This window comes from Brachyistius frenatus, unplaced genomic scaffold (genome assembly GCF_029030835.1).
Source record: "Brachyistius frenatus isolate BFR_SWC_R1_liver_20210118 unplaced genomic scaffold, ASM2903083v1 Contig_35, whole genome shotgun sequence".
Taxonomy (NCBI): Eukaryota; Metazoa; Chordata; class Actinopteri; family Embiotocidae; genus Brachyistius; species Brachyistius frenatus.
Window position 1 is genome coordinate 3,476,521 of NW_027210634.1, and position 25,427 is coordinate 3,501,947.

At 46.2% G+C, this 25,427-nt stretch overlaps 1 protein-coding gene across 4 annotated transcripts; it reads left to right on the forward strand.

Annotated features, from left to right (window-relative positions):
- The first annotated feature begins 548 nt into the window (after positions 1 to 548).
- mef2ca (myocyte enhancer factor 2ca) lies at positions 549 to 24,554 on the forward strand. Of its 4 annotated transcripts, none has more exons than XM_069701005.1 (11): positions 549 to 675; positions 8,810 to 9,031; positions 10,891 to 11,094; positions 19,550 to 19,693; positions 19,800 to 19,986; positions 21,025 to 21,069; positions 21,493 to 21,662; positions 21,788 to 21,811; positions 22,593 to 22,722; positions 22,891 to 23,014; positions 23,858 to 24,554. In XM_069701005.1, exons 2-11 carry the CDS (start codon positions 8,978 to 8,980, stop codon positions 24,207 to 24,209), a joined length of 1,434 nt encoding a protein of 477 aa, XP_069557106.1. In that variant the 5' UTR covers positions 549 to 675; positions 8,810 to 8,977; the 3' UTR covers positions 24,210 to 24,554. The 4 variants fall into 4 exon arrangements, with proteins under 4 accessions (XP_069557106.1, XP_069557107.1, XP_069557108.1 ...); XM_069701006.1 differs by having other exon boundaries at positions 19,803 to 19,986; XM_069701007.1 differs by lacking the exon at positions 21,788 to 21,811.
- The last annotated feature ends 873 nt before the right edge of the window (positions 24,555 to 25,427 follow it).

Below are 25,427 nucleotides of genomic sequence, written 5' to 3' on the forward strand. Positions count from 1 at the left end.
ATTCATTTAATAAACAATGTACAGCTTAAAACCCTGATGTAGTCAATTTACTCTCAAGACAGGACAAAGAAAAACAGCAAACTGTCACGTCTGATAGACGGATAGATCTGAGACCCTGAAACCACCACATTTTTTTTCACGTTTTGCTTAAAAATGTTTAATCATTTATGAAATATTTGCTGATTGGTTGCTGCAGCTCTTCTGAAGAGTGTTTCTTCAGTGCGTATTAAGTAAGCGGTTTGAACAACAGTTTGAACACGTTTAAGTGAGTGAAGGTGCACTTTCAATAGTTTCCACTGAGAGGCAGTAGTGAACCTGAGCGAAGGCATAAACAGTCTGTCCTCATAGTTTGGAGACCTGTTGAAAACATAAATTAAAATTTAAAATAAATAATCGACGCCTTAAAAGTATGTCCTCATTTAGTATTCGTGTTTCATGTTTTATTTCTTTCATTTATTCCATTCGTGTGTTTCTGCTCGTGCGTCTCTCTCTGTGTGTGTGTGTGTGTGTGTGTGCGCGCGCTTGACGATGCGCCTCCTGACGTCCAGGTGCTCGCTGACAGCTTGAGAGGCGCGTGCTCCAGGAGGAGACTCACCGATGGACTGAACCGCTGGACGGAGGCACGCGGCAGAGAGACGTCACGAACAGACAGAGATGCGGGACTAAGCGGGGGAGGTAAGCGGCTTCACCCCGGCGGTGTGCGTGCGCGTGTGTGTGCGTGCGTGTGTGTGAGTGAGTACGAGAGCGGTTGTTTCTGCTGCGTGTGTGCGCGAGGCAGAGCGTGCGGGAGCTGGCTTCACACGCCGTTTGACTGATAAACAACAGGAAACAAACAGGAGCGGATAACTCTTCTCCTCTCCGCCGGGCTTCTCCTCAACGGACGCCGGATAAAGAAAGTCAGAAAAAGCTCCGGACTTTCTGGAGAACTTCTCTCCAGACTTCTGTCTCCGCTCCCGGCTTCGGGTTGTTTCTCAGCCCGGCGCTGCTCAAAAAAAAAGAAAAGAAAAGCGGATCCGCGGACGGGTCGTCTTCCCACGGCAGACTTTGGTGGAAACACTCGGGAGTTTTTTTTTTTTTTTTCTTTTCCGTCATGTTTCAGGGTTACGGTTAACCCTCACCAGGGTGTTTTACTTTTCTACAGCAGCCCAGGGTGAGTTGTTGGAGAAAGTTTGTCCCTGATGGAGACCGTAATTCAGATACTTGTTCATCTTCAGGGTTTCCAAGGTGTTTATTTGCATGGCCGGACTGACCCCCTGAGGGGCCCGGGGCAGAAGTTTGTTGACCCCCATTACTCATCCAGAGACAAGCCAGCCGATATGGCAACAATTTGGATAATTAAATAATAGTTGAAGACATTTTTAAAGACATAAATACCAACAAGTCTCTGGTACCAGCTTCTCAAATATGAATATTTTTTGGTTTGCCAGGTTTTCTACCATTTTAAATTCAACATTTTAGCTATATATAGAAAAATGGGAAACTAATAGATATTAACATTTCAGAAATTGGTACCAGAACTTCTGTGTAATTTTTGCTGAAAGAACTTTGTGTTTAAACTTTACAACTAATGCAAAACTTTGAGTTTTTTTGACTGTTGGTCAGACAAAAATGTTTTGATGAAAATGTTATCTGAATTGGTTGCTAAAACGCAGAGTATTGGTTGCGTTAATAAACTTTGTCTGAGTTTACGCTCGATCTTCTTAAATGTGAATATTTTCGAGTTTTCACCATTATAAACTCAAAATCTTGCCCTTTTTTTCCTAACAAATTTTGCCATTTTAACATGAACCTAATCTGAATTTATGAAGAAAACTCTTAAACTAATAAATATTCACATTTGAGAAGTTATTTAAAAACAAATTGACATAAGCAATTTACGTAAATGACAAATCAGTCATCAAAATGTTTGCTTCATTACAGTCAGTCAGTCATTACAGTACAGTTTTGATTCTGGGTGTCGGGTAGAAACATGTTTAAACTTTACAATTAATGCACAACTTTTTTTTCTTACAAATCTCAGTTGCTGTTTTCTGGGAGAAAATCACAGTTTTAGTCTGAATGAAGGGCTAAAATGCAGAATATTGTCCGTCTTCACAAACTTTGACCGAGTTTACCATCGATCTTTAAACGCTGACTAATAGCTGAAGCTTAAATTTTCTATCATCATGAACTACAAATGTTACGAACTTAACCAGCTTAAAAAAAAAAAAAAAAAAATAAAAGCAAAAACTGTCATTTCAGAAGCTGGCACTAAAGAATTTTTGCCATTCCCCCCCCCCCCTCAAAAATGACGTAAAGACGCTTCAAATGTCAGCGTGAGATCATTCGCTTTTCTGCTGACCGTGCGGTTTCGGCGTCTGTGCCGCAAAGTGACTCATCCGGGCGCTGACGGAGGAGTGTCCCCAACCACGCCACATGTATTGGATCGGGTTACCTGCGTCGACATCCAGAGACCTTAAAAGGGACTTTAATCAGCAACTTCGCCCGTATCGTTTGTTCCAAGTTGACGAGACGCTTTGAACTTTGTTGTCATGTTGCTCTGCCTCGTATCGTTCGTCCCAAACGTGACCGGCTCCCTGACGAGTTGTCAAGCCTTAAGACTCGTGAGGGGATTATTATTATTTTTTTTTTCCTCTCCCTTCCCTCCCCCAAAAGTTCCACTTTAATTCGCGTCCGGGGTCTTTCGAGGGAAACGAAGCAAATGAAGTCCTCGGTTGTACCGCAACGTGTCGACTATCGTCCTTTTCTACGAAGTCTGGACATTTCGTCGTCAGCCCGTTGGTTGTGTAATCTCTTGGGGTGCGGCTCCATCTCGGTTACCGTCCGCCGACGAACGAGCGGAGCGACTTGCGGGCAGTTTTAGGGATTCCATTTATTTATTTTTTTTACCAACGCAAGTGTGTCGAGAATTAGAACGAGACGGGCGACAGCTGACGCCCGACGTCGTTTTTTTTTTTTTTTGTCCGCGGCGATACAAAAACCGTGACGACCGCGATGACATTTTGTCGCGGACTTCGTTATCAGTCGCAGGATTTCTTCCGCAGCGCCGCGCTGTCGTGTCGAAGTCCAGCGAACGCACGGTTTGAACCGCACACGGCGGGACTTCATGTCTCTCTTAAGGACCATCGAGCCCTTCAGATCATCTCCCGATGAGACGTCGGTGGACGGACGTTCCGTTTCCTGAACCGGTTTGAGCCCGTCGCGGACAATCGGGCGGACGAGGGGTTGAAACTCGCCCGAGACGGACGGTGTGTTCGAGGACGCTCCGACGTTCCAAAACTCGACCGATAGCCGTCAAGTCTTCATCGTCACACGAGTACGAGGCGACATTCGACTAAAACCTAAAACGTCAACTGATGAGTCCCTCCCACTTCCCGCGGGTCGCGACGCGATCGGACGCCGATTCATATTCGGGATGTGACAGCGTGTAACCGTCGGCGGTTCAAGGAAATAACGCGCCGCGAGGCCCTCCCCCGGTCGTTGACGCGGTGGCGGGCTGCCGGCGATCCGGCTTTGCTTATCTACGAGTTGATTTTCATAATTATATCTGATTGAACAGAACGCCGGCCCCTTTTTAAAAAAATTTTTTTTTTAAAAAGCGGTTTCACAGCGGGTGCCGTATCGCGCGCGTGAAGCCTTCGGGGTCCGGTACTCGTGACGTCGCCGGATCGGAGTTTGGAATGTTTAAAAAAAACCAAAAAAACCAAAACAAAACAAAACAAAACAAAAAACATCTGTTGCTGTTGAGATCTGCGACCCAACGACAGAGTTGCATTGTGGGAAGAATTTGTGATAATCTTAGGCACTGTTACCGGATTCCAGTAAATAACAAGGAAGACGACCAAACGATAGTCCCGTAAACACTTTTTAAAAAATGTTTTTATTTAAAGCCTCCCCTTCAGCCCACCACCCGCCCCGCCCCGGCCCGCCCCCCCGCGAGTCAGACGAAATAGCAACTTCGTGGCGAGGTAACGCTTAAAGAAGTCCACGTTTTTCGGGGCGGGAGAGGGGGAAGAAGGGATGGGGGGGTGGGGTTCGTACCGTTTAAAAATTACGCGAGATCATTTCTGCTGTAATTGTTACTTCGCGCGGAGGTGAGAAATTCCTCCCGTATGCTGAAGACTGAAATAAGTCCCCGTCGGAGTGAGGCTTTAAGAGTGACACGGCTCACGTTGCACACACACACACACACACACACACACACACACACACACGCGCGCGCGCGCGCACTCGTTCGATCCGTTGTTTGACGTGCGGATATGAGATCGCAGCGGCCTTAAATGTACCGCTTTTAAACTTTCGCCGTCTGTTCGTGCCTTTCGTTTTTGTTCTTTTCACGTCGATCGATCCCACGTATTAAAAAAAAAAAAAAAAAAAAAGGACAACAAAAAAACAAAAACGCGTCGAGGGCCGCCGCGATCCGTCCCCACCGCCCACCTGCTGTGCCTGTCGGCCCCGACCAGGAGACCCCCCCCGTCCCCACACACACACACCCCCCCCAGGGTGTCCTGCCAAGGAATACAAGGGCACGGCCACATGTCGCCCCCGGTTAGCCGCGTAGCAGACACTCGGCGACACAAGGAGCACGCGGCCCTCCCCGCCTCCCCCCGGGCCTCGTGTGTGTGTGTGTGTGTGTGTGTGTGTGTGTGTGTGTGTGTGTGTGTGTGTGTGTGTGTGTGTGTGTGTGTGTGTGTGTGTGTGTGTGTGTGTGTGTGTGTGTGTGTGTGTGTGTTGGAAAAGGAAAAAAAAAAAAAAAAGATTGGCGAGGGAGCAGCTGAGGAATGCGTGAGATGGCTGATTTCCATCTCTTCCTCTCCGCTCAACAGTCGCTCCTCTGTCTGCGAACCAGAAACCAGCGGTTATTGTTGTACGGGGTAAAAAGTTCACTCCTTTATTTTTGGAGTCCTTCTTGTTTTTACGCTGCGTCTAAAAATAGCCGGGAGAGGTTTTGTGTGTGTGTGTGTGTGTGTGTGTGTGTGTGTGTGTGTTGGGTTGAGATCTTCTTTTTTTTTGCCGTCATCCTGGAAAAAGATCAAAGCTCCTGCATTAAACAGCACCCACATCCACATCCACATCCACACACACACACACACACACACACACACACACACACACACACACACACACACACACACACACACACACACAAACACTTTATTTGACTGTTTTAAGCAACCCCCCCCCCTCCTCCCCCGAGCGTCTCAGTTTGGGCTTAAAATTCCCTTTTTCTTTGTTTTCCTTTTTTCTTTTTCTACTCCCAACACGCTGAGTGTGCTCGTCTGCGAGCGCTCTAAATTTAAACCGTGTCGATCCTCGTCGTGTTGTTCTGAAGGGAGGAAAAGGCAGCGTGACTCACACGCCCAGATATTCGCTCTCTGACCGGCGTGTTGCTGCTCGCTCGCGGTTGGTTTCGATACCGCCGCTCCGCTCCGTTTAGTTTTTTGTTTGTTTTCTGCGCGTGTGTGTTTTTTTTTGTTTTGTTTTTTTGCTTCGCCGAGACAGAAAAACACATCGATGAGGGGCGTCGTGTCAGAAGCCGTCGGCTCTAAACGTTCCCGCTGGGGGGGAAAAAACCAAAACAAACGAGAGAGGAGGAGGAGGAGGAGGAGGAGGAGGAGGAAGAACGTACGCACGCAGTGCAGTTTGTCAGAGCTCATCGTCGCGGCGGTCGTCGCCGATTCGATGGTTCTTATTTTCTGGATCTGCGTGACGTCGGCACGCGCGAAGTGTCCCGTCACGAGTTTACCGAAAGCATCCTTGACGCGGAAGACAACTTAAAAAAAACAACAACAACAACAAAAAAAACCTACGCGGCTTAATGTAGAAGTACGAGACGTTCCAGTTTAAACGTCGAGCTCGGTCGAAGAAAGCCGTCCGACCTCCGAACCAATCGCGTCGATGGAATTCTTCCTCTCGAGTCCTAATGAAACTATGGTGACTCAAAAAATGTTCACAAAAAACAACAACAAAAACTTTCACATGATTTATGAACCGTGTACGATGTCTGTCCCCCCCCCCCCCCCACTTCGGCGGGCGGGCGGACATTTTTAACTGTGGACATGAGGAAGCGTCGTAGGAGCGCTTGTTTTGATGAAGCTGATGTCGCCGATTCATACTGTATTTTATTTATTGTATCATTTAAAGAGACATACTTTTTTTAATTTTTTTTTTTTTTTATTTAGTAACTACTACATTAAGCAGCAAATTCCATTTCTAATCGATCTCGTTGTCTGAAACTTTATTTTGTGCTTTGGCCTTCTGGTTGTACTCGTCCCAGCTCTCCTTTTTTTGGGGGTGGGGGGGGTTTGTTGAGAATCTTGTTCTTAATTAAAAAAATATATATTTTTTTTAATCTCAATACCTTTTGATAAATAAGTCGGATAAAGCAGGAGAAGAAGGTTTGCACTGACGTAAAAGGAACGCGGCGGCCATTTCGCTCCCTTTCGTTCAGCCCCTTCGCCATCGCCATCGCGTCGTTCGCGCCTCCTCGGTCTTCGGCCCCGCCCGCGATGACAAGAAAAAACCTGCCGTGTGTGTGTGTGTGTGTGTGTGTGTGTGTGTGTGTGTGTGTGTGTGTGTGTGTGTGTGTGTGTGTGTGTGTGTGTGTGTGTGTGTGTGTGTGTCCGTCTCAGCGTGTGCGAACATCCAGTTAACTCGGCGAGCCGAGCTCTTAAGCTCCACTTTAGGAGTGAGACGCAGGTCACATGGCACACACACACACACACACACACACACACACACACACACACACACGCGCACGCACACACACACTGCATGCGCTCCTGCACGGGAGTCCTTGCGCTGCGACACGCATTTTCCCGCTTCGGTACACGTCCCGTGTTTCGTGCCCCGCGGCGGCGGCGGACGAGGCATTAACCGAAAAGCTTTGTGGGGACTCCGACCGCTGATAGAAAATATCACGTTCCTCCCGAGAGGACGGTAGACACCTTTCTCCTTTCGTTTGGTCTTATCTGTCGTCCATATCCTGTTGTGATGTCAGACATTTGCTATATTCATGGACCAAGTTCCAAAAACAAGTCCGAAGCACAGACTGTGTTCGTCGGCCGAAGCGCCTGAAGATGCGACCGAGGGTCACTAGAGGTCGGCTCTGAAAACAAAAACAAAAAAAAATTTTTTTTTTAAAAAGGCCTCCGCAGACTCCCATTCAACTTCTCTCGTAAAATTCTCAGTCGGTAGAATTTCTCGGTTCTGCTCGCTAAAGTCGCTCCTTCTCATTAGTGTTCTGGCGGTCCATCTGAAAATAATCACGTCTTTAATTTAAAAAAAAAAAAGCTGTGGTTTTATTTGTTTGGGGGGGGAGGAGGGGCGTGTCTGTCTGATTGACAGGCCTGTGGCGCAGTCAAGGTGACGGCTATCGGTGTGCGGGACGTAGGGTCTCCAATCAGGTCGAGTCAGATCCAACGCTCGCTCCCCCCCTCCCCCCAAAGCTTCGTCCAAATATGGTCACTTCCTGCTCCGGACCAGCAAAGACGGCGACGGCTTGGTCCGGAGCTAAAAGCAGTTTTAACTCCTTCTTCACATCGAGCCGACGCCAGAACGTTCGCCTTCGTTAGCTGCGTTCAGGCCAAGAGATGTATGTTTTTATATCAAATGTTGATGTTCACACAGACGAGTCGGTGATAATGTCCGTGAGGGAAGACTGTCGCCCGGATGAAGAGTTGCGCAACACTTTTTAATTTTTTTATTTTATCGTTTACTAACTACCGCCGCAAGTTTGTTGGCAACAGTTGTCGCCGTGCGGTTGGTGAAATCGACAGTCGCCGGGTAGAACTTCCACTCCGCAGCTTTTTGTTCTGAGTTGCGGTTCGTTGTCAGCTCTTCCTGCTGTCTGAACGTTTCAACCCTGCATGAGTAAGACTGTATTAAAAAATAAAAAAAAAAAAATTCAAATAAATCACAGTCGGGCATGTTCGAGTTCGGCCGAGGTGTTTCCCGCTCGCTCGCCTCGGCTCCACCCAGAGAGGAAGTTTTCTGGCGGGCGGTTAAGATGAAATTCCCGTCTTCAAGTGTGGTTTTATTTATTTATTCTTTTTTTTTTTTTTTTTTTTTTTTTCAAGACCTGCAGATGTTTCTTTTTGTTTTTTAACGCAGACTCTTTATTATTTGCATTGGTCGTTTCACTTCCTCCTGAGCGAACAGCCACCACAACCCCACCCCCACCCCCTCCTTCCCCTCCCCTCCCTCCCCCCTCCCCCTCTCCCCTCCTCCTCCTCCTCACCCCTCCCCTCCTCCCCTTCCCCCCCCTCCCCTCCTCCTCACCCCTCCCAGAGGAAGCTGGGTTCATGGGTGTGTCGGGCTGATACAGCAGCATCAGCGGCGGCGACATGCAGCCTGTCCCCGCCCGTGACGGGCGGTTTAACGTCACAGCATGAAATGGCAGACGCATTTTTTTTTAGGTGTTTGAAATATGGCGTTCATCCATGCTTTTGTTTTGGAATCTTTTCCTTTTTAATTGGCCCGGACGTGTTTGTTTTTTTTTTTTTTTTACACAGAAATATAAAAGAAAAAGAAAAAAAACCTGTTCTTCCCATCCATGTGTGGGCCTGCCTCTCTGCGTGTGTGCGTGCCTGTGTTACTGGGAATGATGCATTTTCTAATTTCATTAGAAAAACTGCCCACGCTCTGACGAAGCAGATTTCTAAGAAATGGAGTGTCTTTTTTTTTTTTTTAATTTTTTTATCTAACTGAGCCGAAATTAAAAATGTCTTTTTTCCCCCCTGTAAACCCGAATGATGTTTTATTGCTTTTCTATTTTAATTTTTTTGTTTTTTTTGTTTGGTCTTTGCAGGAGCCAGCCAGCAGTTCAGGATTGAGAAGTGAAATACCTTCCCCCCCCACCCCCCCAAAAAAAAAGAACCTGGAAGTAAATCGAAGGAGCCGAAGAAGACGACGCTCGGTGAAAAAGAGAGGAGGATAAAAACAAAAAAAAAACAGCAAGAGGGGAAAAATCACAAAGATGGGGAGGAAAAAGATTCAGATTGCTCGGATTATGGACGAACGGAACAGACACGTAAGCAGAAACGCAAAAATGGGCTTCAGATTCGATGTGTTGAAGTTTGAATCGGGGAAACGTTGGAGTCACTCAGACGTTACAGCAGTCAACCTCATGAGGTCGGACTTCCGTCGCACTTTTAACAGGAAGTCTGAAGTTAAAGGCTGTCGATGTGAAACGCGGCACAAGATCACCGCGACAAATATTTATTTATTTGTTTTCAATTAATCAATGAATTGTTTTGTCTATGAAGCACTTTAAAAAGAAATAGTAAAAATAAACTGCTGACATCATCAGATGAGTCGTTGTCCGAAACCCGAACAGGTCCAGTTCACTCTTCTCCTCAGATTGTAAAAGTATGAAACATTTTCGCTTGGAAAAAAAAAAAAAAAGGATTGAAACAACTATTTGATCCTAAAAAAATAATATATATATATTTGAATTAATATCTTATCGATTTATTGACGCTACAGACAATGAAATCGCTGTAAATTGTTTCAGTTTAGTCCGGTGCAGAATCGAAGTTTAAGAAAACACAAATTAACCCTCACTGGGGTTTTTTTGGTGGTTTTTTTTTTCATTTTATATAAAATCTGCGTCGAAATAAGTATCGTTTGAGGAACCGGTATCGATATAAACGTAACTATCAACTTTATAGTCTTTAGTAAAATCAACCAAAAAAAATATCCAAACTTGTTGACCGAACATTAAAAACAACAACAACAAAAAAAGAAAATCACGTCAGACACACCCAAGATGTTTTTGTGTCAAGTGAACATAAATTAATGACATTTTTACAGATGAAAATTCCTTTCCCGGGATTCACGGTGAATCATCTAATGATCTCGCATCAATTTTTTCCCTGTTTATTTACAGCAGATGTTCGAGTGTGTTTGTTGTTTTCTTCTCGGTCTTGTTTTTGTTTTTTTTTGGTACTTTTTAAGTGCACCTTTTAAAAAAAACAAACAAACAAAAAAAAAAGGTTTTGGGTTCGTTTTCAGCCGCATTCAAAAGCTCTCCGAATTCACGCCGAGGGCTGTAAACACGCATTCGTTCGCAGTGTCTCTCTCTCTCTTCTCTCTCTCAGCAGCCCAGTGATTGCTCAGACACATCGTAGTTCCTCCAGCTGGTGATTTCACATCATGTGACTCTCACAAGCCGCCACTGTGTGCGAGTCGACGCTCAAAATGTACCAGGACTGGACTGACGGGGGGGGGGGGATTGCATGGGGGGGGGGGGGGGGCATTGTCACACACAAGTGCACGCGTCAGAACACGCGCACACACACACACATAGTAGTCCTGTCAGGATGGGGGAGGGGAAGGGGGGGGGGAGGCGGTTCCTCTCTTCCTGTTATGACAGGAAATGCAGGCACATGTGCTTCCTGACCTCCGCAGCCTCTCTCCACGACCCCCCCCTCATCCCCCTCGGGCTCCACGACGGGAGGCCGATGCTCCTTTGCGTGGAGGAGAGCCGGCGGTGCGCCTTAACGCAGTCGTTTGTGCCTAAAGAGGAACTACGGTTCAATAACACCAGTAGCGTCATCGTGTCCCCGAAGTGGCGACGACGCTACCAAATATGTCAAACTCGGGCGAATGCGAGAATAAGAAGTTCATTCATTAGCCAAATAAACGTCTTATCGCAGTTTTACGGTCCGACTTCCTGGTTTTCGATTTTTGATCGATAGTCTCCAGTAATGTCGATTATAAAAAAAAAGTTAAAAACATTTTTTTTTTTTTAAAGTCACTTTTACCGATTTGTTGCCTTTTAAATAATAATAATAATAACAATAATAATTAAAAAAAAGAAACAATCCAAAATGTCCCCGAAACCAAACGACAGCATCTGTACACTTCGTTTTTGTGTTCTTCTCCCAGGTGACGTTCACCAAGCGCAAGTTCGGTCTGATGAAGAAGGCGTACGAGCTGAGCGTGCTGTGCGACTGCGAGATCGCCCTCATCATCTTCAACAGCACCAACAAGCTGTTCCAGTACGCCAGCACCGACATGGACAAAGTTCTGCTCAAATACACCGAGTACAACGAGCCCCACGAGAGCCGGACCAACTCGGACATCGTGGACGTGAGTAAAAAAAAACAACAACAACAACAACAAAAAAACAACAAAATGAAACGAAAAACAACCGCACGCACGGACGTTGTACTGCGAGTGTTCTGGCGCCGGATTGGTTGGTTCGTTGATTGATTTTAAAAAGCAGTTTTGATAGTTATTTGGTTTTTTTTTCTCCCCGCCTTCTTAAATGTAAATATTTGCTGTTTTTGGCCGAGCGAAAACATTTGAAGACGTCAGCTCGGGTACGTGAAATTCGATGGACTCGACGATTGAGCGGCAAATAGTGGTGGAAAGCGGTGATCTGTGTTTGCCGATGTGACTTTTATGTAGTTACTTTAAATTTCATAGAACGAAGCGCGTTACGGTGCCTCGAGCCGCGGTACCGCCGAGTGCCACTAGAGGTGTTGTCAGCTGAAGTCGCTCCTTCTTGTTCGTTATTTTCCACCTGAAAATAATCCGTCATTCATTTGAGAATAAGCTTCAAAAAGCCGTGTTTTTTGGGGGAGGGAGGGGCGGGGCGGGGCGTGTCTGTTTGATTGACAGTTCCGTGGTGCAGTCAGGTGACAGCTATCGGTGGGCGGGGCGTAGTGTCCTCAGGTTTTCCCATCAGATCGGCTCCATCCACCGCTCGCTCTTGTTGAGTTTTTAAATGGAGCGTCATGCGGTCACTTTAACAGGGCAAACGGGAGCGGATCAAACCGAGGCTTTGGGTTGACGTTACGTATTTGTCGGTATGGCAACGTTAATCGTTGCGTTTAAAAAAAATAAAAAATAAATGTATTGGCTCTATCTCGACATAGGCGTAAGAGATGATTGCAACTTCAAGCACTTCACAAATTTAAATATATTTCAACCAGATCAAGAGGACATTTTATTTCTTCAACTTGATATAAAAAAAAAAAAAAATTTAAAAAGCGAGGGAGTGTCGTTGTTGTTGCGTTATGGCGATTCTACATTTACATAAGTGTACACAAAAACAAAAAAACGTGGCTCGTAACTACCGGCATCGCAGACCAATTAATGAGACGGTTTACAGAGAAGTGCTGATGTCAACACCGTCAGATGTTTCCGAGTCGCGCTGCGACGACACTCTCCGGCGGCGGCTCCACTCCTCGTCTGAGCTTTTTCTGTTGTCGCTGCTTTTGTAGGATTTAATCTCGGTGACATGTCAGACGGTAAAAAAAAAAGCACCAGATGTTTTTTAGACGCGTCTGAAGTCTGTGAGAAGTTTTGATCTGAGCCACGATACAGGTGTAGCTTTCAGGAATTGATCTCAGAGCTGTTAGAGTGTGTGTGTGTGTGTGTGTGTGTGTGTGCGCGCGCGTGTGTGTGTGTGTGTGTGTGCACGTGTGTGTGTGTGTGTGTGTGTATTACAGCCCGCAGTAATACAGTGTGTGCTCGCCCCGCCTTATGTAACAGTGTTGGAACTCGATAGCAAGTTTATGCCGCTTTCAGACACATGTAGACGCACACGCACACGCACGCACACACACACACACTCGCTTAAGCGCACCATGACACCGAGGTCAAATTTAAGCCGTCAAAAGTTGAGATCCAGGCGGCAGTCTGGTGTCGCAGGAGCTTTTATTCCTCAGGATCAGAAGGCACCGATGAGAGAACAACATTATTGATTCCTGAAAAACGTTTTTTTTTACAGTGCGTTGGGAGGCGGGAAGGGGGGGGGGGGGGGGATGATGCCGATACCGGCGTGAGGCGCCGTGTGTGTTCGCCGCATGTACGCACATGTATGTGTGTTCGCTCTCTTCGACACGCGGCCCACGTCCCGTCCCGTCCCGTCCCGTCTCCTCCCCCCCGGTCAGGAACCTCGGGGCTTACGCGCTCCGTAAATCCTCCGTTAATCCGGCGCAATCCTGTTTAGCTCGTTACCGTAATCGGCCCTGTCGACCTCTTCAGCCGCCGCGCCGTTTGCCCAACACGGCCCACCAAAGAAGACCGTTTCGTTTTTGTTTTGTTTTTTTCTTTCTGCCGTTGGCCGCCGTCACCGGATCTGCAGCCGCCTTAACCTCCGCGCGAACCCGTTACTTTTTTTTTTTTTTTTTTCCCCTCGCGTGTTCGGACCCCCATTCTCCTTTCGTCCCGCCCCCCCGTGCTTTCGTCGGTTCGGTGACCACATCGGAAACGTCAAAAAGTCACAATTCCGGTGTCATATTTTACCGCGTTTTACACAAGCCGAAGCGAAGGGGACGTTTATTCGGGTCGCCGCTGACTCTTATCGTAACATCTGCCGAAATGTCGACATTTAAAAAAAAAAAAGTGCAGTACCACTGAGGGCCACTAGGGGCTGTATTCAATAGACTTCCCATTCAAAAAGCATCAACTTTATCTCCTGAAATACAAAGTCGGTAAATGTTTTCCACGAGTCATCATTAGATAAATCCCCTCCTTCTGAAAATAATCCCAGCGTCCATTAGCTATGTTTGATGGACGATGTTTGAATGGGACTCTGAGGCCGTTTGGAACCAGCACCTAGTGGCCCCTCGGTGGTATTGCAGTTCATGGCATCGGCATCATTTTTCAGACTACGTCTACGTCCACTTTTATATATATATAGTCTGTGGCTCCTCCCCAGCTCGTCCTAATATGGAAACTTCTGGCTCCAAAAAAAAAAAAAAAAAAAAAATACGCCGAAATCGAGGCTTTGATCGAAGACGTAGCTAAAGAGACGTAGAAAAGCCGTTTCTTGCTATCAAAAGACCTTTTCTGTACAAGAGGGTTGCCATTTTTGAGTTTTAAAGCTCATTCTTGACCACGGAGACAGTTAACCGGATAACCTTTTCGCTGTGTCAGCAGCTGTCGTGCCGTCTCGTATGTTGTCCCCGTGACGTCCTTTTAAGACGTTGCCGACGGAGACGTGACAGCCGAGGGGTAAGAAACCCTCGCAGGTCGCAGGTTGTCCCCGCACGTGTGCTTCGGTGTGATTCCTGACGGCCGGCCAACACGCCACGACTTAACCTCGCCGCTCTCTGATTGGATGACGGGGGAGGGGATCGGCGTCTTTTGGGAGGCATGTGTGACCTCGCTGTGTACGGCGACGACACGCGGTGGCACAAACACGGTGCTGGGGGCGGCGGTGCCAAGGTCAACCCCCCCACCCCCCGCCTCCCTCCCCCCTCCCCCCCGCGTTGTGCCAGATCAGCACCGTTGGAGCACCGCTTAGCTGGCAGGATTTTAAAGGAATAGCTCAACCGCTTCGAGGAGGACGGCTCTCTCTCTCTCGCCGTAATTATCAGCTCAAATATTTTGTTTTATAACTCACGGTTATGTGTTTGGTAAAGGCAATTCAATACTGACATTGGAATAGTGCCGTGTTGAACCGGCATCGAACTTTTTTTTTGCAGTCAAACAACCGTCGCTCAATGTTAAAATACTTCAAATTACACACTGTATCGCAGAAGAAATGAAATGAACCGGCAGCCGTTTTTTTAATTTTTTTTATTGTCCAATAGTCGGAAAGATTTGACAGCGAAGTGACTATCTTTGAGTTTTGGACTGTCGAAAGATGACATTTGAAAACGTCATCTCGGTCTGTGAGAAATAATAAACAAAATTCTTTTCTATTTTACTCATAATTGTCATGACGCAGCTAGTTTGTTTTTTTTTTTTACTCACTTGTGGGGGAGTGAGACCGGAGGGAGGGAAAAAGTGAGTTAGATGGAGGAAGGGGGAGTTGGGGGGGGGGGTTGAAGTATATGATAAGTACGCCCACGTGGCTGTTAAAAAAAACAAAAACAAAAAAACAACAACAATTAAAACTCCCGATGAAATATCTGCCGGACAGGAATTTAGCAGAAGAGAGGGCTCCTTTGTTTTGTTGGTTGGGTTTTGGTTGCCATGTGTCTTGTTTGTGAGCCCGGCTACCAGGGCGAGATGACTATCAGCTTATTGTCTTGCTGTTTCATTTTAGCCTGGGAACCTTGCCGCTATTTATAAACCTGGAGGCGCACGTGTGTGTGCGCGCGCGCGCGCGTGTTTCCTCGCTTTTTACTCCGTTAACCTTATTTTGCGTCGGCCTGCCGTGCAGAGTCGATGCGTGCTGTTTTCAGATTAGAAACAGATGAAGCCGGCCGCGCTCACACATATGCTGCGCAGGCTGAGTCCGTCTCCTTTGTGCGTTGGCTGAGATCCCTCCCCAAGCTAAATGGCTGGAAACCGGTAGTGGCTCTAAAAATAGCCCAGAACACGGCTAAGAATAGCCGTGACGGGCGGTGAGTGTGTGCGACTGTGGTTTTTTTTTTGTTTTGTTGTTGCTGTGAATGACTGAGTGTCTGCGTGTAACTGTGTGTGTGTGTGTGTGTGTGTGTGTGTGTGTGCGTGCGAGCCGCTGGAGGGAAATAAAGAATATAGGAAGGGAAGCAACTTCATCCGGTCGTCGACACCCCCCCCCCCACTCCACCACACACACACACACACACACACACACAACCAAACCTCTTCCTCCTCTTTGCCCTTCTTCCCCTTTTCCCCCCCCCTCTCTCACCACTTCCTGTCTCACCAGAGGAGGAAAAAAATAAAAATAAAAACTTGAGTTTTAGCGCGTCATAATAATTGTCATGATTCATGTTCAGCAGTGATAGAAGTTTTTTTTTTTTTTTTTCTGGTGTAAAACAGCGTAGAAGTCTGATACAAGTGAATTCGAGTACAAAAAATATGAGCAGTAAATAAACGGTCTCCTCCCAAAAGGAAAGGGAAACTGGTGTTTTTGCTGTTTTAAATTTGAGGTCAAGGTATGATATAAAAAGTAGGAAAGATTTAACTTCCCCGTGTGCTGATAACATACTTTTGGGTGTAACTTTTAAATATCTTTCACAAAAGTAGATGTATTTCGACGCTATTAAAGGCACTTTTATCTTTTTGTCTTGTACTTAAAATAACTCTTCTACTTTTTGGTTGAAGTGCTCATTGTCCAACTCATAGTTCAGAAACATGTATATTTAAAATAATTTAATTGCATAATCTCTTTCCTTTTTCAATTATCCAGAGAAGAGAGGCCACTTAACCGCGCTGAAAAGTAGATGAATTACATATTGCGAAATAATTATGAAATAATTGACACGGTAGTCAGCGTTTATTAAAAATAGTTTATGACCCAGCGGGGGACTTTGCGGCGGTGCAGGAGACCGCTGTTAGCTTCCCGTTTCCAACCGCGAGTCGGAACAGGTTCTTTTAAAGCCGTGTTAACCGTCACCGTGACGACGGACGTTGCCCGGTTTTAAGGAAGTCGTTGTAATTTTTAAAGCCCAAGTGAGAATCGCAACCACAAACCGTTCGCTTTCCCCCGAACCGAGTGGTGTCTGCGCCTAAAACACGATTTATTTTTGTATTTATTTTTTTCACGGCAAACATCTTGACTCGTCTTTTACAGGCGTGTTCACGTAAATGTAGTAGATTTAGTAAATGTTCACCCTGGTTTGAATTGACCTCTTCCAGTTTTTTTCCACCGGACATTTTAAGATCCCAAACCTCTTCTTTTTTTTCTCTCTCTCTCTCTCTCTCGAGTTTTGTTTGTACAAGTGTTCGGAGCTTAAATGAAGTCACTTGCTGGTTTTAAACTTCCTGAGATTCGATCGGCAGGATAATGTGCGTCCAAGAATGACTATTTAAGTCCCTCCATGTTCTGCTCCATTTGTTAGAAAGTTTTATTCACCAAAATATCACCAAGAATGAAAAAAAGGAAGAAAAAAAAAGAAAGAAAAGAAAATCACCTCCCATTTAATTAGGACCAGACTGTGTGAGACTTATAATAAAAATATTTTTGAAAGGAAATTAGGAGGAAAGATTCCTGGAAATTAGCGGGAGCCGTAAAACAAAACGTTTTTCTTGTGTGTGTGTGTGTGTGTGTGTGTGTGTGTGTGTGTGTGTGTGTGTGTGTGTGTGTGTGTGTGTGTGTGTGTGTGTGTGTGTGTGTGTGTGTGTGTGTGTTTTTGCGTCGTGATGCTTTTCTTTTTTATTTTTGGTGAATACCTGCCGCTAAATCTGGACAAACGCTCCATCTGCTGCCCGAGCGGGAGCCGTGGGATGGTGCAAAAAGAAAAAGCTGCATGTCATGTTCCTTGGCGCGCACGCACACACACACACACACACACACACACACACACACACACACACACACACACACACACACACACACTCTTGGCGCATCATCTGATGTGGAAGCGGTGGAGGAGGCGGAGACCACCCGCGAAAAAAGAAGAGCGGTGGACGTAAGTGAGGCGAGAAAAGAGAGAAGGCAAAATCGATGGAAAAGCAGTGCAGCGAGGGTGGAGGACGGGGGTGGAGGGGGAGGTGAAGAAGTGTTGAAGGTGGTGGTGGGTGGGGGGGGGGGTCTGGTATGATATTATGGCATCCGTACCACTCAACCCCACCAACCCCCCCCCCCCCCTCAGCTGTCTCCCCCTCCCTGTCTCGAGTGCCAGAACAGGAGAACAGGAAGCTGTTCAAACCACCTGCCAGCACACACACACACACACACACACACACACACACACGCACACGCACAAACACACACACACACACACACACACATTGGTTAGTGTTACAAAGTAGCTAAAAGCCGAGTAAATGTTGTATTCGAGTGCGTCCATATTTAAGTGCAGTACCATTGATGGCCGCTAGGGGCGCCGGCTCCAAAAAAATAATAAATTGCAGTAGACTCCCACTCACTCCCTCCATGTTGTGGCCCGACACAACGCGACCCCGCCGCCGCTGCCGCCGCCTGATCGGCCGACGGTGCGGATGAGAGCCGACCCAAATAGAACAGACAGAGTAACTACTAAGATTGTTTCGGGCCTTAATTAGAACTTTGTTTCTTTTCTTCTGTCGTCTCCCATTAATCATCTCGCGACCCCTCCCGATTTATCTCGTGACCCTTCGGAGCTGCAGGAACCCCTAAATTGGGAACCACGGGGGCCCCGACTTGGCTCCGCACCTCGAGCGGTGCGGCGTGAGCGGCTTTTATTTTGAAATTCGGGAGTTTATTCTGTTGGTAAAACGTTTCATTTAAATCACAATGTTAAAGCCGATTTTTACACGTTATGGAGTATTTCAGTGATTCCTCCAGCTCTGTTTTCAAGTCTCTCTCTCTCTCTCTCTCTCTCTCTGTGTGTGTGTGTGTGTGTGTGTGTGTGTGTGTGTGTGTGTGTGTGTGTGTGTGAAGAGGGGAAAGTAGGCTAGCGGAGTTGGTTTTATGTTTTAATAGAGCAGCCAGATTGACAGATTGTGAGGGAGGGATGGGAGTGACGAGAAACGCTGCGGAGCACAGGAGCAAAAAATAGCCTTCTACGGCCATCCCTCCATCAGAGCAGGCTAGCATTGGTGGTGGCTGCCTCACCCTCCTCCTCCTCCTCCTCCTCCTCCTCCTCCTCCTCACCACATGCCCCCCCCCTTCCTTCCCACCTCCTCCTCCTTCTCTCTAAAGCAAAACAGGTGGACATGACTGGGATGAGTGGGATAGCTGCACCGGTCCAACCAATGTGTGTGTGTGTGTGTGTATAGTGTGTGTGTGTGTGTGTGTGTAGTGTGTGTGTGTGTGTGTGTGTGTGTGTGCGTGACAGTGACAGACTGGACTAATGGGCTGTGAAGTGCTGAAGCAGGCCACAGAGAGCCAAACCACATACTGTACAACACACGCACACACCATCTTCTCCGTCGTCATCATCGTCTGATACCTGAGAGGAGATTTCACAACACTGACTTGAAACGCGAGACTCGAACATTCTCGCGTTTCTGACGAGTCAACATTTAATGTTTATTTTTCTGTCACATATAAAAGAATCAGAAAAAGTTCGAGGAACATTTTAATAAATTCTGTTGAACTATGTCAGCTCTGGTTGTTGTTGTTGTTGTTGTTGTTCTAGTTGTTTTATTATTATTGTTGTTGTTGTTCTGGTTGTTTTATTATTTGTCTGGTTGTTGTTCTGGTTGTTGTTCTGGTTGTTTTATTTTGGTTGTGTTCTGATAATTGTTGTTCAGTGTTCTCTGCTGTACAAACTTGTGCAGCACGTGACGTGTCTCTGGTGGGATCCCTGCTCAGATGGCGCCCCCATGTGGTCAACAGGGCTTGTTGTTCGTTTAATCTTCTCCCTGTTTATAAAGTCCTGCAAAATACACTTAAAATATGAGACCACAGAGTGATGATGTTTTAGGGCTGTCGGTACCATGAAATTCTTTTTTTTTTTTTTTTCCAAGTCCAATTAATAATTTCTCTGTTGATTTTTTTTTTTTTTTTTTTTTTTTTTGTCAAAGCGACTCAATAGTTCCTAGATATACCTTATGAGTAATGTACCTCAAAGTTTACTTACTTACTTTCCACCGCTACACTTTGATCTGTTTGGAAGTACAAATAACCAGGAAGTGAATCCAACATGGAAAAAAACAACAACAACCCCAGAGCTTTAACTCTTCTTCTTCCTCTTCTTCTTCCTCTTCTTCGTCTTCTTCTGTGCAGACGCTGCGCAAGAAAGGTCTAAACGGCTGCGACAGCCCCGACATCGAGGCCGACGACTCTGCAGGCCAGAGCCCAGAGTCCGACGACAAGTACCGGAAGATCAACGAGGACATCGACCTGATGATCAACAGGCAGAGAATCTGCGTACGTTTTTTTTTTTTTTTTTTTTTTGTATTTCGCTGTTGTTGTTTTTGTTTTCTTTATTAAGCGTTGTCGTCCGAGTGACCGACGGTTCTCCTGTTTCGTCCAGCAGGGGCTGCCTCCCTCCGGCTACGACATGGGAGTGTCCATCCCCGGCGGCAACCCCGGCGGGCTGCTGTACTCCCACCAGGGCATTGGCGGCGGTCTGGGAAACCACAACCTGCTGCCCATGTCGCACTCCTCCCTGCAGAGAAACAGCATGTCGCCTCAGCGGCCCTCCAGCACCGGAGACGCAGGTGTGTTTACCGTCGTCGTCATCATCATCGAGCTTTATTTCAGTCGGCAGGAAAAAAAAAATCTAGCTGCTGTGCGTCCGTGGGTCGGACTAACTTTAACGACTCGCAACTACGACAACGACAACAAAGCTTGTAATGACTCCCAAAAGTGTTATATTATTGAAAGCCACGATACCTTTTTGTTGTTGTTGTTGTTGTTTTGTTTTACTGGAAAACAACAGTTTCAAAATCGCTTTTGATGGCACTCGCTGGTGAAAATGGAGAGTGGCCTCTCGTGTTGCACAGCATAACTTTAGTCAGCGACTCGGATCGCCTTCAAAGAGCGCACTCTTCGTCCGACTGGAGGCGACAGAAAATATGCCAAATTTTTTACCTTTTTTTTTTTTTTTTAACCGTATCTACGTAAAATGTTCCAAAAAAATTTGGCAAAGCTGGAGCAGATAGTAACACTTCGAGAGCTAAAAACCCAAAACGACTCTTCAACTCAACTTTGATTTTTCTATTTCTGGAAAAATATTTCGTTTTGACGCTCTCCGCAATCATTTTACATCCACGCGAGTGCCTCGCCTAAAAGTTACTAGCATTAATTAACGGTAAAAAAAAACAAAAAACAGGATCACGGTCTTCCTGTTGTCACGGGAAACGCTTCCATTCGGCTCAGCGGTCCGATGCTGCCGCAACAATTTATCATGTCTTTCTTTTCTCGAAGTAGAACATGTGAGTAAAAATCGTGGCCACGGTGGCCTCGAAAGCTTTTGGTTTATCTCCTTGTGAGTGTGCGCAGACTCGACGCTGAATTTAATGCATCAGAATGCTGTAATTACCACCCGTGGCCACAGAGGCCGCTGTTACCTCTGATCAGCAAATACTACATACTGCTCCTTTAAATGAGAACGAAGTGTGTTATACTGCAGGGCCAACATCTGACCTGCATATATGTGTGTGTGTGTGTGTGTGTGTGTGTGTGTGTGTGTGTGTGTGTGTGTGTGTGTGTGTGTGTGTGTGTGTGTGTGTGTGTGTGTGTGTGTGTTTCTGCAGGACTGATGGGTTCAGAGCTGACGAGCACCGTGGTCTCCAGTGTCGGTAAGACTTCATCATCCAGTCAGAGAAATCTGATCGTTACGAGACCGGATACTTTTTTTTTTTTTTTTTTATTCAGCAGCCGAGAGATGAGAAAAAAAAAAAATATATATATATATATATATATATATATATATATATTACAACTTTTAATTGAACTTTATTGTCAGAATATAACAGAACACAACCTCTACCGGTCGTTCGGCAGCTATAAGTCGTCTACGCTTGCGTCGGAAAAAAGGGCTCCAAATTTCTGCCAAACGCTAAAGCTAAGCTAACCACCGCCGCGGCCAATAACTCGACCGGGCGCGATTTCACGTGGACGTACGGACGCGGCGAGTCGCGATTAAGCCGGACGTGACAGAGTCGGTGATCGTGGCGGCCCCACGGCGAAAGCTGCATTCAGAAGCCTCGTTTTCTCCGCAGTGAACGGCAGCTACAGCAACCACTGCACCTCCCCGGGGCTGATGTCTCCGGGAGGCGTCTCCAAAAACCTGCAGGACAAGAGCCCTCCACCTCCGATGAGCATGAGCCGGAAGCCCGACCTGCGGACGCTGATGCCGCCCGCCAACAAGTGCAGCAACATGCTGACTGTGGTGAGTGTTTCCTGCTCTCTTTGTGTTTGTTTGTTTGTTTATTTATTTCCCTTCATGTCACGACTCCATGAGTTTTGCTGCACGGAGACTAACTTTAAGTTTTGTGCTTTAACGCGGCCCTGCAGTGCGAGGACTTTGACCTTATGTTGGTAAGTAACATACACGAAGGTGCGCCGTGTGTCGTGCGTGTGTGTGCAGTGCGCCCCCTGCTGGGTGGACGCTGCGTCTACAGTTTGATTCATTTTTGACCAAGTTGTTCTTTATTTTTTTTTTGTATTTTTTTTTTTGAGAAGCTGTGATTTGGATCTTTAAAATGGACTTGAAGTCAATTATAACCACATTCAAAGTTTAGAGAACCCAGAGTTAACTGTGATTATTTGTTGTTCTCCAACCAAAACTTCAAGTGTGTATCAAACAAAATGCCGCAGAATTATTATCAACTTAAACGCTACAACTATGTTCAATGAATAAAGTTGAAATAAAATTATGATTTAAATTTTATTGTTATTATTATATTTATTTGAAACAAAATTTGACATTTAGTCAGAGGTTATTAATCTTCAAAAAGAGAAACTTTTCATCAGTTTCAATCATTTTAAGACACTTAAAAATATATTTAATGTGTATCTATCTATCTATCTATCTATCTATCTATCTATCTATCTATCTATCTATCTATCTATCTATCTATCTATCTATCTATCTATCTATCTATCTATCTATCTAATGTTAGAGAAAAATATGCGGAAACGTTTTCAGAGGATTCGCTAGATGACGTGACACCATCATGTTAAAAGACTTCTCGGTAAAAAAAAAAAAAAAAAAAAACGTGCCGTGGTTCCCGTCCTCTGAATTGTCGAAACCCGATGCGGCCTCCGGGTTTCCCCGACGACTCGCCTCGGCTTGACGGTGTTCTCCTTCTCTTTGCAGAACCAGAGAATAAATCACTCGCAGACGGCTCAGACGCTGTCGACCCCGGCCGTCTCCCTCGCCGCCGGGACTCTCCCCGGTCAGGGGATGGGCGGGTATCCGTCTGCTCTCTCCTCCTCTTACGGCACAGGTGATTTAAAAAAAAAAAAAATTAAAAAAAAAAACTTGCACCGCTGCGCGTGTGTGTGTGTGTGTGTGTGTGTGTGGGGGGGTGTGGATGCACTTGTTTCGCACGCCTGCGGGATGTAACTCCTGACGAGCGTTTCTTCCTTGTTTCCCCCCTCCCTCCCTCCCTCAGAGTTCTCCCTCGGCGGCGACCTGACATCTCTATCCGGGTTCGGCGGTTCCGGTCTGGGATCGATGACGAGCTGGCAGCAGCAGCAGATCCAGAATCTGCAGCACTCGGCGCTCGGGCACATGGGGTGAGCTTGGCCGTACGGATCCCCCCCACCTCCCCTCCCACACACACACACACACACACTTTTAACCGACCCTCGAGGACATTTCTCACTGTTTTGTAGAATTTTAGATATGAATTTGTATTTACTTTGACTATGCTATTTGTTTCTGCCTCTTTTTTTTTGGTGCCATTTGTCACCCTTTAAACGTAACATTTTTCAAATCGACCTCAGCGTAAGTAAAAATATATATATTTTTTTTAGTTTTTTTTTATTGTCCCACGAAAACTGATTATTTCCGCTGAAAGTTTTCAATTTCAATTTGAACGAAACCCCTAATGAAGCAGTGAAAATGAAAACACTTAAAAATAAATCAATAAAGGCAAAATGCAACAAATTATCTGAACGAACCCTTTGATGATTGAATTCCACAAATAAAAGTTTGTCGTTTGTAGCGTTGAAATTTTTTACTTTGGAAACCACTTATTTGAATTAAAATGGTTTGATTTTCCCCCCTAAAAAAAACAAACTGCAAAAGTTAATTCTAATTTCCGCATTAAACAAAAAGAAGTTATCATTTATGGTGTTCACAGATTGCGATTTTTGAAAATTCCGAACTCTAATATTTCAAATGTTAAATTTAAGCCACCAAAATTTGCTGTTTTCGGATCTGAAAGTTAAAGTAAGGAAAAAAAACAAATATTTACGTCGGTCCCTAAATAGCCCGATGGCTTAAATGTTAATGCTAAACTGAAACGGGCTTCATTCGATTTTTCTTCTTCAAGAGAGAGAGAGAAAAGAAAGCTAAATTCTTCTCCATTTATTTTGAAACCTTGCTGAAGTCGTCGCCTCTCTCTCACCCGACAGGAACTTGTGCCAGAACTCGAACCTGAACCTCCCCTCCGGACACCAGAACCTCCACATCAAGTCCGAGCCGGTGTCCCCCCCCCGAGACCGGAGCGTCGGGATGCTCTGCGCCGGGCTCGGAGGAGGCGTGACCACGGCCCGGTACTCCGCCGCCGCCGGCCGGGGGCCCCACGAGCCGGGCCGCTCCCCCGGCGACAGCGTCTCCAGCTGCGGCAGCTCGTACGAAGGCAGCGAGGAGCGCGAGGATCACCACGGCAACGACAGCTTCCTGCTGCGATCTCTGTCCGGCCAGGACGAGCGCCACAGCCCGTCGGTGAAACGGATGCGGCTATCGGAGGGCTGGGCGACATGATGGGCGTCGGCCTGAAGCCGGAGGGGAGGGATGTTAGCAAAGTTACCTTATAGTGTTATTATTATTATTATTATTATTATTATCATATTCTTCTTGTGCTGAGTGGGTGTGCTTATATGTGTCACATGTACACGAGGGGGCCGTTCGGTTTGCATACAGCTCCGCTGTATTTACAACACGTCCTGCCGCTGGAGCGACGACTCCTCTCGGATCAGCAGCCCGAAAATAAACCGGGAAGAAATGAACACTTCAATTTGAGCCGCGAGTCGAAAGTTTCTCAGGAAAACGTCAGATTCCCCGAGATTCGTCTCGTCCGAAGTCAGCCGGAAAGAAAAATAACAAAAGAAAAACGACAATTTCTAAATCACTAAAATGACATCATGACAAAATGACAAAATGACAAAATTGACATCACTAAAATGTCCGAAAGCCCAAAAGACGAATTTATATTTATCGAAGGACAAATTGTTGCTGTTAAGCGTTTTTTTTTTTTTTTATAAATTTACGTTCTTTTAATCTTAATTTGTTAGCAATTTAGATACCAAAACAAAAACAAAAAAAAGTTGTTCCGGAAGTACAAATAAGAGTAAATGCGCTCGGTTACTTTCCGCTGCTGAAAATCGCCTTAATCGAAGCTCCGACTTTCTCCTGAGAATATTTTGACTCGTACGCGAAGCTTTAAAATTCTCCCTTCGGACGATTTTACTTCCGAGTTTTTTTGGATGGTCCCCCCCCCCCCCTCCTCCCCCCCCCCCCCCTTTACGAAACGCCCGGGAAGTCGGTTCCGGGACGGACGCCGTACCCGAAGCGGGCCGGAGGGCCCGTTCGTGTGCGTGCCTCGCTTTGTTTTACGTGTGCGTGTGTGCGTGTGTTCGGGGGGGGGCGGGGATATAAGTAAATAACGCGTTATGTAAAATGCACATCGGCGCGTGTGCGCATGTATGCAAACTAACAAAACAAAAACAACAACGCAAAAAAAAAAAAAAAACCAAAAGTGAAGAAGTCTGGTACTCTGAACGGCGAAGCTACTGGTGAGTTTTAACGTCACGGCGAACGCGTTTTGCGAGCGCGCTCGGCGGCGCCGCCGCGACGCGGCCGCGTTGCGGGTTCGACATGTCGGCGCACGTTTAAGCGCGAACGGGACGGAAGGTCGGAGAAGTGGCGAACGAAACCCGAAAGGAAAAAGGTTAGAGCGGGAAGACGTGTACGAGGAAGTGC

Bases quoted from the DNA above. Each gene is read 5' to 3' on its own strand.
- mef2ca (XM_069701005.1), top strand. From the start codon at position 8,978: ATGGGGAGGAAAAAGATTCAGATTGCTCGGATTATGGACGAACGGAAC. The intron at 21,663-21,787 runs GTGAGTGTTTCC...GCGGCCCTGCAG, and splicing joins GCAGCAACATGCTGACTGTG to TGCGAGGACTTTGACCTTAT. The intron at 23,015-23,857 runs GTGAGCTTGGCC...CTCACCCGACAG, and splicing joins TCGGCGCTCGGGCACATGGG to GAACTTGTGCCAGAACTCGA.